This window comes from Ischnura elegans, chromosome 2 (genome assembly GCF_921293095.1).
Source record: "Ischnura elegans chromosome 2, ioIscEleg1.1, whole genome shotgun sequence".
In the NCBI taxonomy this organism is placed as follows: domain Eukaryota; kingdom Metazoa; phylum Arthropoda; class Insecta; order Odonata; family Coenagrionidae; genus Ischnura; species Ischnura elegans.
In genome coordinates, this window is record NC_060247.1 from 128,206,705 (window position 1) to 128,224,457 (window position 17,753).

Genomic DNA, 17,753 nt, shown 5'->3' on the forward strand with positions numbered 1-17,753 from the left:
GTAACTCCCATGCCCAGCAATTGAGGTGATATAATTTCTCAAGTACATATTAGCCCTTTTCTACCTGCGTACCAATTGGCAATGTTTAAGGGTATTTAATGTACGAAAACTATTGACATAAATCAAAGAATTTATGGTTTTGCATTAAAGTGACTATTTTTGCGCAGATTGGTCACTCAGCCCCTGTGAAATTTTCCAGTTCATGCTTGGTACAGCGATGGGGATGGGCCTCTGGGTGGCTATCCGGTTTGGGGATGCGCTCGTGCGGCAGGGCCGATAAATCTTCCCGGGGACGAAGAGGGGAGCGGAGCGGCGACTAGATGTGGACTCGGGCAACGATTGGAAAACCCGCTGATGTGATTAGTGCTTTAATTGAAAAAGCAATCAAACCGTGCATTCGGAAATTGCGGAGGGAGCACTGCTTCGCATTTCGCGTGTCCCCTCTTTGCAACCCACGCAAAGCAAATATGGAACTCGACCTGCGAGGTAGCAAAAACTGAGAGGATAGATGGCTGAAACAAGCTAGGGATTACTTTTTAACGGAAAAAAATAGAGACGAAAAATAATGTTCAACCTTATGTTTTTCCTTTTTTTTTTGGGGTGGGGGGAAGAAAATTCTTCACGAAAAGTTATGAAAATGATAAATCGGGATTTGAGATCATCTGAGGAGGGCGCAATTTTTCGATCATTGAGTGGATTGCCATAGTTTTACTCATAATTTGGAAACAAAATGAGTATAGGCTCTCCGTTGATGGGATTAATTGTGAGTTTAGTGACCTTAATCTCTGGTGATGATATTTCAAAAGTTGGTGGCACCTATTTTCCATCCTTATTTCCCCAAAGGCTACTGTGAATCATCCTTGCCCATCTAGATTAATGTTTATTTCTTACGTCCTTATTTTTTTTACTATTGTGAAATATTTGCAGAGCTGGAAGAAAATATTGATGGAATATTCAGTTTCATTGTTCTCAGCTTGTTCTCTCAAACGACCGACAAGGCACTATGGAAAATAATAATAATAATAATAATAATTTTTATTGTTCCACACAAATATAAATTTTCAGAAATACATGGCTACAGGAACCCCTTTAGTGTTAATACTCCGCTTTACGGTTACCGACTCGTTCTTCAGTTAGAGTGCATTTGTACATATTACACAAAAAATGTTACCTTGCTGGATCATTCGTATTGAGAAATAATAAGCTCCCTAGCATATGAAACATATATAATTTGTAAACGTAATATATATAAATATATTACATATAGAATATGAAACGACTAACTAATATAAAACAATAATAGAATCTCGTTCCATTCATCACAATACCTCATTCACCTAAGCAAATATGAAACATCATTATGAGCAAACAGCCACATCTTTGCAATATCTGTATACATTCATTTCGTCAGTTATGTATTTTGGTAACTCACAGAAAATTTTCAGTCCCAAGAATAGGTAACTTTGTTTAAATAATTCTGTTCTTAGTCTGGGTATGTGAAAAGTATTACAATGTCGGAGATAATGTGATATTGATAAGTTTTTTTCACCACCTCTAATATTTTTAAAATACTCTAAGGACCTTATAAACAAATAAATACCTCAAAGATAAGATGTTTATTTTTTGAATGTTAATGAATTACTTAGGTTCTACGCATATTTGCGTATTTTTCATTCCAATAATGAATTTTTCATGAGTCGTCCGATTTTTGCCAAGGCAGTCGGCATGCATTTATCTCTAAACTAATTCCAGTCTTTCCATTAATTTGCAGTCCAACCTGACGCACTTGGCCCGCCACGAATACGTTCCCGGGGTGGGTATGGGCATCGCCAAGTGCCCTTATGACCCCAGCGACAACTCGACGGCCGTGTGGGTGGAGAAGGGAAACCCGGGCGGCCTGCCCGGTCTCTACAGCGGAACCAACGCCGAGTTCACCAAAGCCGACACGGTCATCTTCAGGACGGACCTGCACAACCTGACCACGGCGCGGCGGGAATACTCGTTCAAGCGGACGCTCAAATACGACTCCAAGTGGCTGGACAGTGAGTACTCTACAAGCAGTGGCGCCGACTCCATGGGGTTAAATTTCGTTAATTATTCGGTAAAATTCGTTATGGGTGTGAGGAAAAAATGTGTCAGGCTGGTCGATTTTCCCCGGAGTGTCCAGATATCGAGATTCGAGTTATCAGGGTTCTAATGTTGATCATATGACTCTTCTAAAATGCTTTTTAAAAACTTAGAACTCACTACTTATAAAATTTCCCGGGGCAAGATCCCCGGTTTAGGCCCCCCAATATTTTTTGTAATTCGGCATCCCTGCCTACAACCATTCCTTGTTGTCTGACGGGCGATATCTTCGTTTTCAATAACCTTACTCAATGATTTTAGATAAGATAGTTCAAAGATACTTTGAGCATACTTACTCAATTAGGGGTTTCAAAAATTTCATGGTAACCTTTCTTTTTGAGTGCTTTACGAGCCATAACTCCCTGACATCTAGTGCTTGATTTTTTGGGTTGAATTCTTTACTTCCTTTTAGTTTGTTTGATGAAATACCGCATGCATTTTGCATCCGAAGTCGAGGCATTTAAGAGGCGCAAAGTGAAGAAGAAGCATTTAATCGTGTCATGCCGGAGCTCCATTGTTACTCTTCTCTAATTTTTGGTTACTTGTATATAATGTGAAATCTTAGAAAGAGTTTTTTAAATACCATCAGTCTTTTTCCCCTTATACTTATCTACGCAAAGGTTTTTAAAGGTTTAATGGACTACCAGGTGATTATTGTCCTAGATAAGCATCTTATAGATATTTTCGTAGCTCTTGACATCTACGGGCATACCAATTTGCATGGCCCCTATCAATTCTTGGAACCTCTTGTATATGCATCTATACGTTAATACTCTAGTAAAAAATTCTTATTTATCAGGCCATGCCATGAATTGAGCTTAGTCTTGTCTTCATGCTCAACTACTATTTTTCATCTTTCATTTAATAATTGAATCATTATGACATGAGGAAATAATTTTCAGTGTTGAAAAATGAAACTGAATAATTTACTTACTTGTGTTTCAATTTTAAAGTGACTAATCTCTTTGAATTGATTTATTTTTAGACCTTGAAAGTTTTATTTGCGTCCTATATTCTTTAGCCGTACATCCCATTGTATTTCTTCATTCCACGTAATGAGAAGTAAACCTGAGAAACTTAAGATCAGATAAGAGACCAAGCAACAGAAAAAGGTAATATACTCGTAACTTTCCTATTTTCTCATCCATCGCTAGCTTAATCGGTTCTCCTTTCCAAAAAATATTCCGCAAGACCATTCATGTCTCTAACATCTTCAATTTTTTATGCTAACCTCATTACGTGCGGGCCGACAGATTGGAAATGTTACTGGCAATGATTACGGAAGGGAGGTCGGCAAAATGTCCCTCCTTGGTTTCTTCATTCGGACCTCCGATTGAAGGCCATCATAGAGGCTGCTATACCAGCATGGCGCTGTTCAGTAACCCAATCTCCGTGCTCTGCAGGTCCATGTGGGAGTCAATCGAGCAGTCAAAGCGAAACTCGTATGCTCCCGTCGCTTGCCGATCATTACCTCGTCAAATATTGGCGCTGCGACAGGGGTGGCTGGCTCTAAGCCGCCTCTGTCTCGGCCCTTGTCCCCGTTGTGGCATCGTTTTTGCCGGCCCTGTCGGTGTTTGTGTGCCTAGAGATTCCTACTACGTTTGTCTCTCCTCGACCATCAAGTATTCCTCGTCCACGTCACGTCGTCACGTCATTACCTTCCCCCATTTTTCCCCTCTATGACCCTCACTTTGATCGCAATACTTCTATCTACATATAAATGTATGTACACACATACATACACATATACACCTAATGTCGTATGTATCTCTACTTATCGAAACGTTAACTGTTCCTGAGTTTCATCTCCTAATGTATCGTCAACAGTATAATTTGCCCGATTTAAGTCAGATCATTTCTACTTCCCAACGCGATGTAAGGCCTAAGAAGTGCTCTTCGGAATACGATGTTTGAATACACGTTATTCAATTGCATTTTTGCTGAATTTTTACCACAGGTTAATTTTAAAATAGCTATAGCATAAAATGCGGTGTTTAGAGTACAGTGTAGAGTTGCCACTTTTATCTAAAAGTTTTATATCTGTCATTATTTCTACTTTTCAGTCTTTTTACAGGAATTTTTTGGTTGATTTGGGAGTTGAAATTTGATTTGCAAATCGATTTGAACAGAAAAGTAATTTATACAGAGCAGCCAGGAATTTTTAAGCTCATTCCTGCATTGGGTGCAATATGGTTAGCAAACTACCACTTAACATGTAAAATTTATCTCCGATGCTATTCATGTCCAAGAGAATAATTCCATTGTGCTACGAGAATAATTCACCGCGGTTATCAATCAGTTCACACATTCACTTAAATAATATTTCCGTGTAGAAACGTATTTTCACGGATTTTTGGTGATGAAACTTCACGTTAACATTAGTTTTTTTAATGATATTTCCAACGTATTTACATTTTATCGTCATATACCCTTCGTTTTAATTGAATAATATGTCAGTTCACTTTTCTGTGAAAAATAAAATCCTTTTTTTGTCGGCCCGCATTTCCAACTAGAAAACTGCGGCTATTCGTGATTTATCCCCGTGTTCCCAGATTTTGGTAATCCCTCTAACTCTGCAGATTCGTATAAATAATTCAGTAATCCACGTACAAACGGTGCTTAAAATAGCCATTGAATTTTAAATTGGATTTAAAAAAGGCATTTTATGGCAATCCACCGTGAGTTATCTATTAAAGAAAACCTTTAAATTCACTCCTATGTATATAAATTGCATATGTTCTCTGTCTGTTCAATTTTCATCCCTCTTGTGAGATTCAAGTGCTGCAAACATCCTGATTATTACTAAAATTAAAAGCGTAGTTCGCTATCTTCTTTTGAAATACATTTATGCTCTGTAAGAACGAATTGAAAGTTGATTAATATTGATATTTACCTTAAAATACAAGTAGGGATTGTTTGGTTTGGCTCTTTGCTTCCCGGTTTGACCGGTGCCCTAGCATAATATCGGAATCGAATCTTGACTCAAAATGAATAATTAAAAACAATTGTACAAAATTCTTTTTGAGACTTTTAGTTCTGCATAATTTTCCATTCATCGGTAAGAAAAAGCAGTTTATGACACCTATGTGGTGCATAAGAGAAAACCTGATGCATTGTTTTATATGTTTTGGTGATGTCCAATCAAAGACCGTCATTTTTAGATAATTCAGCAATAATAATGCAAATTGGGCGTAAAATTGTAAAAAATACCTTTGGAATAAATTTTCATCGTTGATTTTTATGGTAATATTTATCATTACGGAAATCTCGGAAATGTAAGATGATCCATAACTTTAAAGGCTTGTTTTTGTGCATATTTATAGATTCTGCGACTGAAAATAAACTTTAATATATGAAAATATTTGCTAGGGGTCATGATAATTCTATTAAAATGTTGTCAAACCATTTCTGCTCTGAAAAAGCGTTACAGTGTATTCAGCAGGTATTACATCGAAGAATTTATTAAAAACCTGTAATAATTATTCCATGCTTTTTGTTTACAATTTTTTTGGCATTTGTTATCCCGTGAAAAGCGACGTGTACCATTTGTTTTTAGTTTAGAACGTAAATTTTCATTAGCAGACTCATTTTTATAGGGCTTTCAAGTTAAAATTACCCTATGTTACGAATGCATTTTGCAATAACTGTATTGCTTTGCTGCATTGTTGAATTTTTCCTTGTTAATGATTTCTTTTTAAATTTTCTCCTAGCTCTCTTTTTTGACTTTTTCCTTCCTCAATTCTCTTTCTCTTCTCAAAAATCATGAATAGGGAATGTAAATTACTTTTTTCGCTCTATCCTTAGTTTTATAATTCATTAGGAATGTGTTATCATATTTGTGACCAGAAACTATATTTTCATTAGCAGGGTCATTTTTTCAGGACTTTCAAGTTAAAATTTACCGGTGTTTAAAATGTTACGGATGTATTTTGCAATTAACTGTGTTGCCTACATTTCTCCATACCTATTATCTCCAACGTTTCAATTTAATGCCTTTATCGTTTATTTTTCTATTAATAAGTAATAATCTTCCTTTTGTCGTCATCCCGTTTTTACTATGTTTTAAACTGAAGTAAAACTTCGATTTTCCCGATGCTCACATATTCTGATACCTCCTCTCGCATTACGTATACAGATTCACCTATACAATGAACTTATTCAATTTTAAGTATTGATAGCAATGGCTTTGCTTCAATTGTGGGTTGTGAAATTAAAGTTTTTCATGGAATCCATTGATTTTAGTGAATTATTAGAGAGACTTGGTACTTTTTCATTTTAAGAATGTAATTTGTCACTATATTTTTTTTATTTCACAGTATTCCTTTTACATAATTTTCCTCACTCCGTTTCGGATTTGTGTTTTGTGCCTACGTAACTTATATTGGTGTCGCTCTAGCTTGAGGTTTGAACAGCTCGTTAGAATAACATACTCTTAGTAGTCCATGAGATATTTTTCCAACTCTTATTGAAAAATATACTGTCATGAAAAATTATTAGCGAATTCTCAACGCGCTTAGTAATATTCTTTAAGTATTTTGAAACTGTGGCATGTGGAGAGTCGATTTTTTCTATAGTCTTTTTTGGTTAACTTTTATGTTCGTCTTCTATCATCTGACGTGCAAGATAGTATTAAGTAAATTTCTTTCCTTTTAAATGTATTTTAATATTTATTTGATCCAACCTCCGTGTTGCCGTCATCTTATCCTAAACTGGTAGGGCAGTGCCTTAAGTTTACTAGTGCACCAGTTCAGAAATACCGATCTGAGAAGTAAAACTCTTCAACTTCGTTGGTAGTGCCCTGCTCACATCTTTAGCCACTAATAATCATAAACAAGCCGTAGTGAATTGTCGTTTGATGTACTATTTTTGACTCTGAAAGTAAAAACTTTAACATAAATTAGAAAGTAAAGAAATCGATGGAATATAAAGCCTTTAATATTCCAAAAGCACCATTCCTTACTCTCCTTATGTTCTTGTGGATGTCGTATCGTGCTTGGGATCCACTTTTTAATTTCCTCTGAAGAGTTCACACTTCTTTAAGCTTAGTAGTATTCAGATGAGGGCATATCCTTGTAAAAGGCCTAGGTAGAGGTGTTGAAGATGAACCATGAAACCGGATGTAAATTGAAGATTAAAAGTAAACCGAAATGATAGTGCATAATGGGATTTTGTGTGATGTGCATTGAAGCCTTGTAAGAGGAGGCAGTCGGGCGCCGCGTGCGCTTTTACACTCTTGGGCGCCGATGATCAAAGGCACCCTCTGCATCTCTGTCTCTCACCTCTTGCCGCGCCCAGGAAGCGTAAAGCCGTGTCCTCGTCAGACGCAATGTTGTGTGCCTTCTCCGAGACGAAATTACGGAGTCGCTCACGGCTCGAATTTTATTCCAGCCTCTCAGTTCTTAAGGTAATCCATCGGGTGGTGTTATCCTTATCAAAGAAGGTTTTATGATGCAATTCTTTCATGTTTTCTCCGTTTTCCTTCATCAAGTTGCCCTGCACGACAATATATTAGGCATTGCAGCCCAAGTTTTTCTTCAAGGCGAAGTTTATTCGTCATGTCTACGTTATCATACCATAATTAGACGCAATCTATACAACTATTCATGTAGTCTACTTTTTCTGTATCCCCTTAATATTATGACCCATTATGTTTGCTCATGGAAGGAGCGGCTGAAACCTACCATACGAACTGCAAATTAGATATGTATTTTTTGGCATGCATCAAATTACGTTTATGATATTCACTTTTTATCACAACTGCTTTTTTATTGGTTATCGGGCGTTTTTACCTACCGTATATCTTTAAGGTCTTCATAAAAAGTAAAATTTGAAAGCCTTTTTTCATGCGTGTTATTGAAATATACCAATTTTCCCTCTTCAATTATTTCTTATTACATTTTCTCTGAGCTTTTTTTTTACTTTTTTCTTCCTCTATTCTCTTTCTCTTCTTAAAAATCATGAACAGAGAATGTACATTCATTTTTTCACTATCTTTATTTTTATCATTCCTTACGAATATTTGATCCTATTTATAACTAGAATTTCTTGTTTTTTCACTTCCTTTTCTCAGTTGGGGATCATGGTTTAATTTCTCTCTGCACGAAAGACGTAACCCAGATGGTAAGCGAATTAGGTTGGGAGCCCCTAGACTCTGAGGCTGCGCGCTGGGCTCAGATTACTTGAACAATTGAGAATTGATAGATATCTTTAAGAGCGACACGAAGAGCATCATCTTAGAGCCCTACAGTATTTCTAGGTCCGACAGAAGCGATAATTTAAGAGAGATATTTAGCCGAACAGATAGATATGGGAATTCGTTTTTTCCCCGAAACATAAAGGACTTTAATTAATACTGTATAATGTTGTTTGAGCATATGCTTCTCATGTGTAAACGGCTGGTGTCCTGTCACCCCCTGCCACTCGCCTTTTATGTGGTTTGCTGTGAAGTATGTAGATGTAGATGATGCTTTGCGCTACTTACACAGTGGAATCGAATAACTCGCTCAAGTACTGCGTTACCGAAAGCGTTCCCTCCAAAGCAGTGTCTTTCAATTCTCCTTCCAGCGTCAACCAACCCCTGACTGCTCGTCCATTCTCCCTCCCCTGAACCCTTATCGAAGGACCCTCCCTCCCCATTTACTGTTGTCGTGGTTGAATTGTGGTCGGAAGATATGGAAGGGATTGGACACGGAGAGTAGAGGAGAGAAACAAATACGACTCCTTCCAGCTTTCCCCTATGTCCTCCGCGTGTCATCCTTACCCTCCCCCTGAATACCCCAGATGGAAGTGGGGGGAGGGGGGTGATACGGTGTTATTGGCGAGGGTGAGGGAAGCATGGTGTGGTGTGGGAAGTACTTTTGCACGTATATCGGGCGAATTGCCGATAACATTCCCCATTTCAGTAGTTTTCGTTTTCCCTTCCGAGCTCACCCTCAACTACTCATGTTCTCTTCTTACCCTAACCCATGACTCATCCTACGCTTCCTAATGACTTCACATTCTTGCTGAAAATATAAAAAGGATGTAAACTTATTTATCGGCGCAATCGTGAAGTCGCTCTTCTTTTAGTAGGCATTCTTACTACCTCATTTTGCTTTATCTTATTTTTCTGAGGAATAGTTTGAATTATAAATTTTAAGGTAAAATTTTATATGGTTTTATAAACAGTTATGTATTAAAAAAAATTCTATTTCCGGTTTTAACTTTGTAAATAACTCTGTATTAAATGGTGTACCTGGAGAAGAATTGAAAATAGCAGTAGAACGAAATAAAACAAGTCTCTTCACTTTTTTATCTCTATTGAATTTATTTGATTGAAAACAGCTCTGCTAAATTGCAATAGATGTGCTATGTGCAATATCTGTGAATGAAAAGTCGGGATAAATGATATAAAATTTAGGTTATTTGTTTCGTACATAAGTGGGTTATACTCTTCATTTTTTGTATTCAACGGGTTATAAGGGTTCTTGTGGAGAGTACTTCATCTAATTGATGTTTTCTGCTCATACGGTTTCTCTAACCATTTATTAACTTTACACGGAAAATATTTTACATTCCTTTCTGGAGAATATTTTTATTAGTAAGCCTTCATTTCGATTCTTAATCTTTTTAAATGTTTTTATGCATTTAGGCTGAACAATAGCATCCCTAGTATATTATTGTGAAGTAAATAAATTAGCTCCATTGTCCAATTCCATTGAGAACGCACGGCATTAATTGCCACGAAAGGTGAAAGTGAGTTTGGTAGAGAGGATAGAAGGTTAAAATTACTAATTAAAAAAGGGGAATACCTACCGAGTGAAGGATTACGTACTTCTGTTTTGCGATGTTATAAGTTTGTGTACTTTACTTCAAGTATTGAGGACCATCTTCATCCCAATTAGCAAACGCATTCCTTCTTTCGAGTATAACCAGATTGGCGCCAAAAGTTCCACTCGTGACATTCACTCAACGATAAACTCTTGGTTCTTTGGATGGTAGGTCATCGATGTAGCCTTTGCTTCGGCCAAATCTCTTGAGAAGCAGAGATGCAGGTCTCAATCAGGGATACGGGATGGGTTGGTGCGAGAAAAGAATCTGGTGCTCTCCGAACTACTTCTTCCAGCCCCTTCTCCTCTTCACAGCACCAGCCTTCATATCTCTGCTTCCATTTCCCGTTCATTTCCATTAGGATGCCATCGCATGTGATGGCATAGATTTTCATGGACAAAAAGAGGGGGCACAGTCAATGGAGGAAGGGACCTCTCACTACAGTTTACAACGAACAAGCTTCACATACAGTGTTTCATGCGGCACACACGTGTTCACAAAGCGCTTTACTTAGTTTAAGTTAGGACCAAATTCTTGTGAGTCTAGATGAGTCAGGTGTGAAATACCTATAATTCAGATTTCCTGCTTCAGATTTATCATAATGCAATAGGTATTCATTTTCATATGGGGGTGGCCCACAGTTTTTGAAAATGAGAGGGATGCTTGAGCAAATATCTTAAAATATTTGGATAGTGATATGCTACCGCATCCAACAAAGTATGTGGTTAAAATAAGCAGATAACTATTGGAATAATATTAATTTAAAAAATTTAATTAGGGACTAAGGATAAAAATTAATTGCATAAGTATTTCAATTATTTCTACGTATGATATTGAAAAATCTAGTGAGTTTTAAATGAATGACTCGGCTGAGGTGATCAGGATATTGACTGGATGTCAGTGAACTCTGGAGCCTCCCCTCTGCAAATAAAACGGCAATAGATAGAGAGATAGGAGGGGAAAGAGTGAAGGCTTCCCCTCGAACTCCTCATCCGTCCCTTCTGATTGTGACACTGTGGTGGAAAAACAAGGCCCCAATCGGATTCACTCAGAACGGAAAAGCTTTCACATTTATACTCTCCCATATAGTGCCCATATATGTATGTTTTCTTCTTCTTCTTCCTTCCCTTTTGCTACTGATAAGATGCCCCCAGAGACTTCAGAGAATAGTAGCTTGGGTGGAGGAGGGAGTGTTAAAAAAATGGAGAACATCGGGTCTAGATATTGCTTCCAGTCAGATTGGCTCTCGCATCTTGGCTCTGTCTATTGCTGCCTCTGCCTACGTCAACTCATTTGTGCAAAAAGGAAAGCTTCTTTCCTCAAATTGAACATATTTGGTCGTGAGTTAGCTCTTGGCTTAAAGTCAGCATATATTTGTCCGCTGCTTTTAGGCAATATTTTGTATGCCTCTCTCCAACGTGTATGACTTTCGCTTAATGTTCACTGAGTCAGCCAATAATTCTGTTAATATCCCTAGTTTTCTGAGTTAATTCTTCCCGCGAATAATATCAGAAAATTTATTTCTAATTTACGAATTTGATAGATTATATCTCAATGAATATACCCTCCGGTTAACAGTCGTAATTGTAGCTCTTATACTCGATAAGGTAGGTTAAATTTTAGATTATAAGTTAATGCAAACACTTAGGTAGTGCCTCTGCTCCTCAATTTATTCGGAAATTAATTGTAGGCTCGACAAAAGGTAAAATAAAATTTCTTCCTGACATCTTTATTCGTTGATGTAATTTTTCCAACGGTATAGGCGTGAAGTACTCTAATTTCAAAATTCATTTCGGAGAGCCGAGAATTATGATGAAGTTGATTGATTGATGTCGCTTCCCAAAATTCCATTCTCCATCCAAATCCATTCTTTTTTCATTGAAATCATCTTCTTAATACGAAAACTCGCTTCGTTCTCCGTGTCTTCATTGGTATGCTAACCCAGTCTATGTTACTTCCACCTCAGGGGTAGAGGCTATTTTTTCCAAACATAAAAATATTTGTCTTTATTCAGAGCTCCAAAAGTTTTGGGCTATAGAATTAAAGTATTAAATTGAAGATTATTCTAAGTATTCGCATATGCATGTTATTTGAATATTCGTGTTATGCAATACGACTTAATGATAAGCATTGCCAGAGAGTGATATTCGAATTTCACACGGAGCATTAGTTGAGACAGCAAGTGTTAGGTGGATTTAACAATACGCGTGATCGGTCTTGTCTATTTTGTCTTTATCCTACGTTTTACAATAGTGAGAAAGCATTATTATAAAAATATTGCGCGTAAACAGCCCCATCTTACCGTGTTCCTTTTCCTATGCCTTGTTCCTCGGACCCGTTTCCAGTCGCAATCCCTTCTCAGACTTAGGATCACCTTTATGGTCACTTATTCCGTCTCACCAAATCTTATATTATTCTTGCTCCATTAATATTAGTATCTGCCTTTCCTCCGACCCTGATTATATTATCACATTCTCATTTCCATTGCCATTGCACACACTCTACGATGTCTCTAACTTCCTCCTCTCTCCCCCTACTCATTTCCCATCATCCCCAAAATTAAGGTTCCGTCGCAAGTCTTACGTGCATTCCAGGTTTGATGATATATCATCTAAAATCAATGTTTCCTATTCAGGGTAATAACTAAGACATTGAACCCGAAAAAAAAATTCTTGTACGATGAATTCGCCACGAGTTAACGTCGTTAAAACTGAGAGAATCGATAAGGCTTGCAAATTTTCTGCTGCCTGATTACTACAGCAATATTTTTTTAAATTCAAATTTTGTGCTTCGTCCTGTGGTTTCAGAATGAGAGTAACTTTAACCCAGTATTTACCCCGCTTGCAGCATTTGCCAATAACAGAAACTCAGTCCATACACATCTCATTCGCTTGTTTTCCTATCACTCCAACTCTAATGACGAATATTTTGTCACATGTTACTTGTAAATGCGAATACGACGAACCGACGGCTTTAATTGCTTCTCCGTCCTTTGGATCGTAGATGCTTCATTAATCCATCCATAGTCCCAGATCGTTTTTTGCTCAGCAACCTATCCCCAAATCTCCGAAATTTAGGTCGTATGAGATACGAATCTCTGCTTTTATTGATGGTCGAAATGCTTTCATTTTTATGCTGGTAAATTTATCTCGTAGTCTCTCTTGTCTCCTCGACTTTTTGTTCGAGAAAAATCAGCATTTACAAACAATATCAACCATGAGTTTGAAACAAGTGGAATAGATGGACCCACATGCAGGTGGTTATCATTTTAAATTTACATCGTTTTCATAATTTCTTGATCCTCCTGCCCATTGTTTTTGTACAAAAGGTTTATATTTTTGTTATAAGATCATATTTAAATACCGGCGACAAATCTTTTGTTCGACAAAACTTTAAAATGCGAAAAAATTTCATCGATTTGTGTTATTGTACTTATAATATTTCTTAAATACGTGTATGTGTGTTGGTCCTCTAATCAGAGGTCATACCTATCTCTGTTGTTATTTTTTTTACATATTCTGAAACAGTTGATAAGAAATTTGAATACTACCTCTTAAATGATTGAGCTAGAGAGGATGGGTTTCAAAGATAAAATTCAAGATTTATTTTTTAAGCAAGAAGGTGAAAAATATAAAAAATAGTTCTCCAATCATTGGTTGCAAATGAACTTGCAGAATAGAATAATTTATTTTTTTTGTATCAACAATAAAATTTGTTTTTTTGTTGAGTGGTTGATCAGTTAGATATGCTTCTTGTGTACAGAAAATGTCAGATAAGATGAAATTTGAAGTAATTAAAGAGTGAAGGTAGAAAAATGGCCCCTAGAGAAGAGAACAAATTAGATTAGGGGAATGGAAGATAGCGCGAACCATGCAGAAGAGAGAGGGCCTCTCCAAAAATAATAGTATATTTTTTGGCAATGGAGGTACGGTGTTCGAGTTTATGGTGGAATGGAGGAGGGGAGGGAAGGTATTTTATGCGGCAACGGGGGCGATGAGGCAATAGATGGAGTTGGCGGATAAAGGAGAAGTCACGTGATTGAGGGCTTGATGTGATAGCTGAGGTGGAGATAACGGAGCAAAGGGACGCCAGGGCGACGGCGACAAGGGGAGTTACATGGGAAACTCGGGCTGCGCAACGGACATCAATGGCTATGGGAAGTGAGGAGGATGGGACGGATGTCTCAGGATGGAAATGTAGAGTGTGGCATAAATGGAATCGTTAGGGGATAGAAATTGACTTGGTGTAAGAGGATTACGTACGATATTGACTCAAATCGGCTTGTCTGAGTAGATTTTTTTGAGATGCATGTGTAATTTGAAATGAATATTATCTAGATGGAATTATTTTCCACGTGAGGGATCAATCATATGCCTTTTTTACATTTTTTACGTGTATTTTCATAAGAAATTTATTTAAAGTTATTTAAATGTATGGTCTTGAAGTCGATTGTGTATTATAGGTTATTGATTTCCAAATATTTAAAGAGCTTCATGAATCAGTCGTTATCAATCGATAAACCTTAGGGAAAAATATTCACATGTACTTGAGAAGCTTAAATCGCATGTATATTTCGTAAACAAATGAACTCCAATGCAATAATTACTGAGCATCCTGAAAAGAAATAAGTTCGCAGTTCTTCGCCAGCATCCCACTTTTTTCTCGCCTCTCCAGAAAATCCCTTCCTCCTCTGCTATGTGAAATACAGATACTTGATAAACTGGGCGGAATCGCAGCAGTTTAAGAAAAATTGTTCATTTCCAATTCCGTGAGAGTTTTACAACCCGTGAATCAATATCAGTGAATGATCTTATATTTTCCTGAATTTAATCACAATACCCATCCTAACTTCTCTTAAAAAGATGGCCTTTAAGCCATTTTTGAAGTGAGTGCATGGTCCTATTCGCCTAGAGGGCGTATATGACCAGATAAAGGATGAAAGCATCCAGAAAACCAATATTAAAGCATTTTCTGCGCCTTTACCCCATAAAATTCTAAATCCTCCTTATTATTACTGATTTTATGGTGTAAATAACGATAAATTTTTAATACTTACGTTGAACGATAACTTTTAGAAGAGAGTTGAGGAGGGAGTGCAATCCACTGACAGCTTGCGGCTGAGAGAACTACATGCCGGTCCTTGTCACCAGACTGAGTATATTCATTTAGTATCATGTTCAGCAGCACAAGCATTAAATTTAGTCTAAAAAAAGCACATACTTAATGCTGTAGCAATGGTATTCAATTCCTTTCAGAGAAGAAAAAATGCTAAAGGTGAGCAATAACTGTGTTGTCGTAATTGTTATAACGTAGTCTAAAATTCAGTCTAGAATACCCAATAAATTTCCTGTCTGGTGAGCAATCCACAAACGGCGTGTATAGCAGAAGACATGCACTAAATACTCTTCTCTAGTTTACCCGAATGATAATATCATGAAGAATCACTAATTGAAACCCGGTCAGTCTAAAAAGCCAAAGTTTTGGATAAACGCGAGGGCTTTGATGAGTGTTCTCATTCACTTGCTGGCCCGATTCATCTATCCTTTTGTGCGAAAAACAGTAAATGTTGAAAAATGTGAAATGCTGCTAAAATGTTTTAAGTGGATATTTCTGCTATTTTGCTTGTGACTAAAGCGTTAAATACACATTCGTTAAGATATTTTTCTGTTGTACAAGCCTAAGAAAAATGTCTCAACAGTAGAAATATTAACCATTTTATTCCATGTTTGTGTTGCGGTGAAGTTTTGTGGATTTCCGAGGCATTCAAAAAAAATACATTGCTCGAAAAAACGTAAAATCTCTATGGCAGCGAGGCCGAGGAAGGGTTCTTGGATGTAGTATTTTATTGCGCAAGGGAGGGGGAAATTAACGATCCTGATCCGGAATATAGTGCTGTGTACAAATACCTATTTATATTTTCTTCCAAGTTTCTTGAACTCGTGTGCTTTCTTTTTACCGAGAAATGCATAGATTCGCCGTCGCGTTCATCATCGCCGCAGAATTAACAGACAGGTCCGCCCGCCAGCCAACTTCCTCCATTGTCGCGCTCCGCTCTTGCGTCATAAATTCCCCACTCCACCTCCCTGCCTTCTCGCCCCACAACCCCCTACCCACATCCCTTCTTCTCCGGAGAGAGGCTTTTCTCTTCACGTAATATTTATTATTGCTCCTTCCTTCTTGCTGTCTCATCCTTCCCTCTTCTCTGCTGCCTCGCGTTGACGGGCGCCCAAGTTTATGCATGGCTGGGATTTATTATATTCTCCCACTCTGTTCCTTCTTCTCCTCTTTCTATTTATCCCGCCGCGGTGATTTATTGCCCTCGGTGGCACAATTAATAGCGCAAATGTTTTCCAGGAGTTTCCCTCCCCGCTTTTACCGCTAAAATCTTTCCGTTGAATAAGAAAATTTCTTTCTACCCGGCTGCGTTCAAGCAACAAACAGTCTTTCTCTCTTTCCTTCTCCTCCTGCGAGGTCAAATGTGATAGCTCTTTTGAAAGCAAATCCCCCGGAGCGTATGAAAATAGTTATCTAATTACAAGAGAGAGAGGGAGGGGTTTTCTAGCTTCCGCTGCGGGGTAAGTTAGCCTTTTGCCCGCTCGTTTGTATCTTCAAGGCGAAATTCACGAGTGTATCCAGTAGGGGTTTTCTTGTGTGCCAACGTTGATGGGAGAACGCGGTGATGTTTGCGGAAGTAATTGCTTATTATTCATGTTTATTCTCGTCGAAGAATTCGCCGCCAACCTATTCACTACCTACCCTTAAAAATTCATATCAACTTTAGAATTCTTTTGTGTTATCCAACCCAACAGACAACATTTAAAGGGTAAAAGCGCTCCAGAACAAAGTAATGTTTGGTTGGAATGTATTATATTTTTTCAAATGTCATCACTGGCATTGTTTTATGTTACTGTGAAATGACCGGATGTGATATTTATTATTTTAAACTTAGTTATCATGTTCTATTCCTGATTTTCTTCTTAACGATGCCTTAGGATGCTTTTTGAAATTGAAAATTGGTTTGATTATGCACTCAATTCACTGGTTCAATGATGACGCACTGAAAAAAGTTGGAATAACAAATAGAATGGATATCACACGTGTGTTGAAATCTTTGGATATTCCTTCTATGCAACTAAGGACTTCAATAAATTCTAGTCGCAATTTTGGATGAGATTTTATTTTTTATTTGTAAACGGCTGCTGTCATAACACCCCCTGTGACACGCCTTGCTTGTCGGCTTGCAGGGTTGTATCTAGATGCAGATGAAATGTTTTTTAGAATCATAGGTGTTTCTTCGTCATTAAAAGAGATGTGTATTCTTCACTGCTGTATTTTACGGAGAACATTTTTCTCTTGCACTCTAGCCATCGGAAAACTCGTCATACCCAATACCAATGCTATTCGTCGAGTGGCTCGACCTTCGCCCTGTTGGTACCGCCCCCGCGGCGCGCCGGGGAATATCAAATCTCCTCCCCTAATCCCGCCCTTCTCCATTTGTGGAATCAACTCGAGGGCATGGCGGCGTGCAAACAAAGTTTTTCGGCTCCCTTTACCCCTAGGAAGCGTGATAATATCCTCAAATGTGCTACCATGTAACCGTCCACCCCTTGTTTACTTCTCTTCAGTGCATGGCATTCGAGATTATAAAAACTCTGGAGTAATATTTTATTCTGAGAGATGGCGCTTGTCTCGGAAGATCAAACCGTTCGGTCATTTTTATCCGATTTTATGTTAATTTCGTTGTTGTGCCAAACTAAAAAAGTTCTAGACTGCCCATTTGTGAATTGCTTGCCCGAACAAAAATTCCCTTCAACATT

At 37.8% G+C, this 17,753-nt stretch overlaps 1 protein-coding gene across 1 annotated transcript in view; it reads left to right on the forward strand.

Annotated features, from left to right (window-relative positions):
- The window catches only part of LOC124154631 (semaphorin-2A-like), a 689,552-nt gene that overhangs the window by 657,393 nt on the left and 14,406 nt on the right, over nucleotides 1-17,753 (forward strand). The window contains exon 6 of the mRNA XM_046528475.1: nucleotides 1,772-2,042. Within this exon, the coding sequence (XP_046384431.1) occupies nucleotides 1,772-2,042 (271 nt within the window). The remainder of the gene's footprint in view (nucleotides 1-1,771; nucleotides 2,043-17,753) is intronic.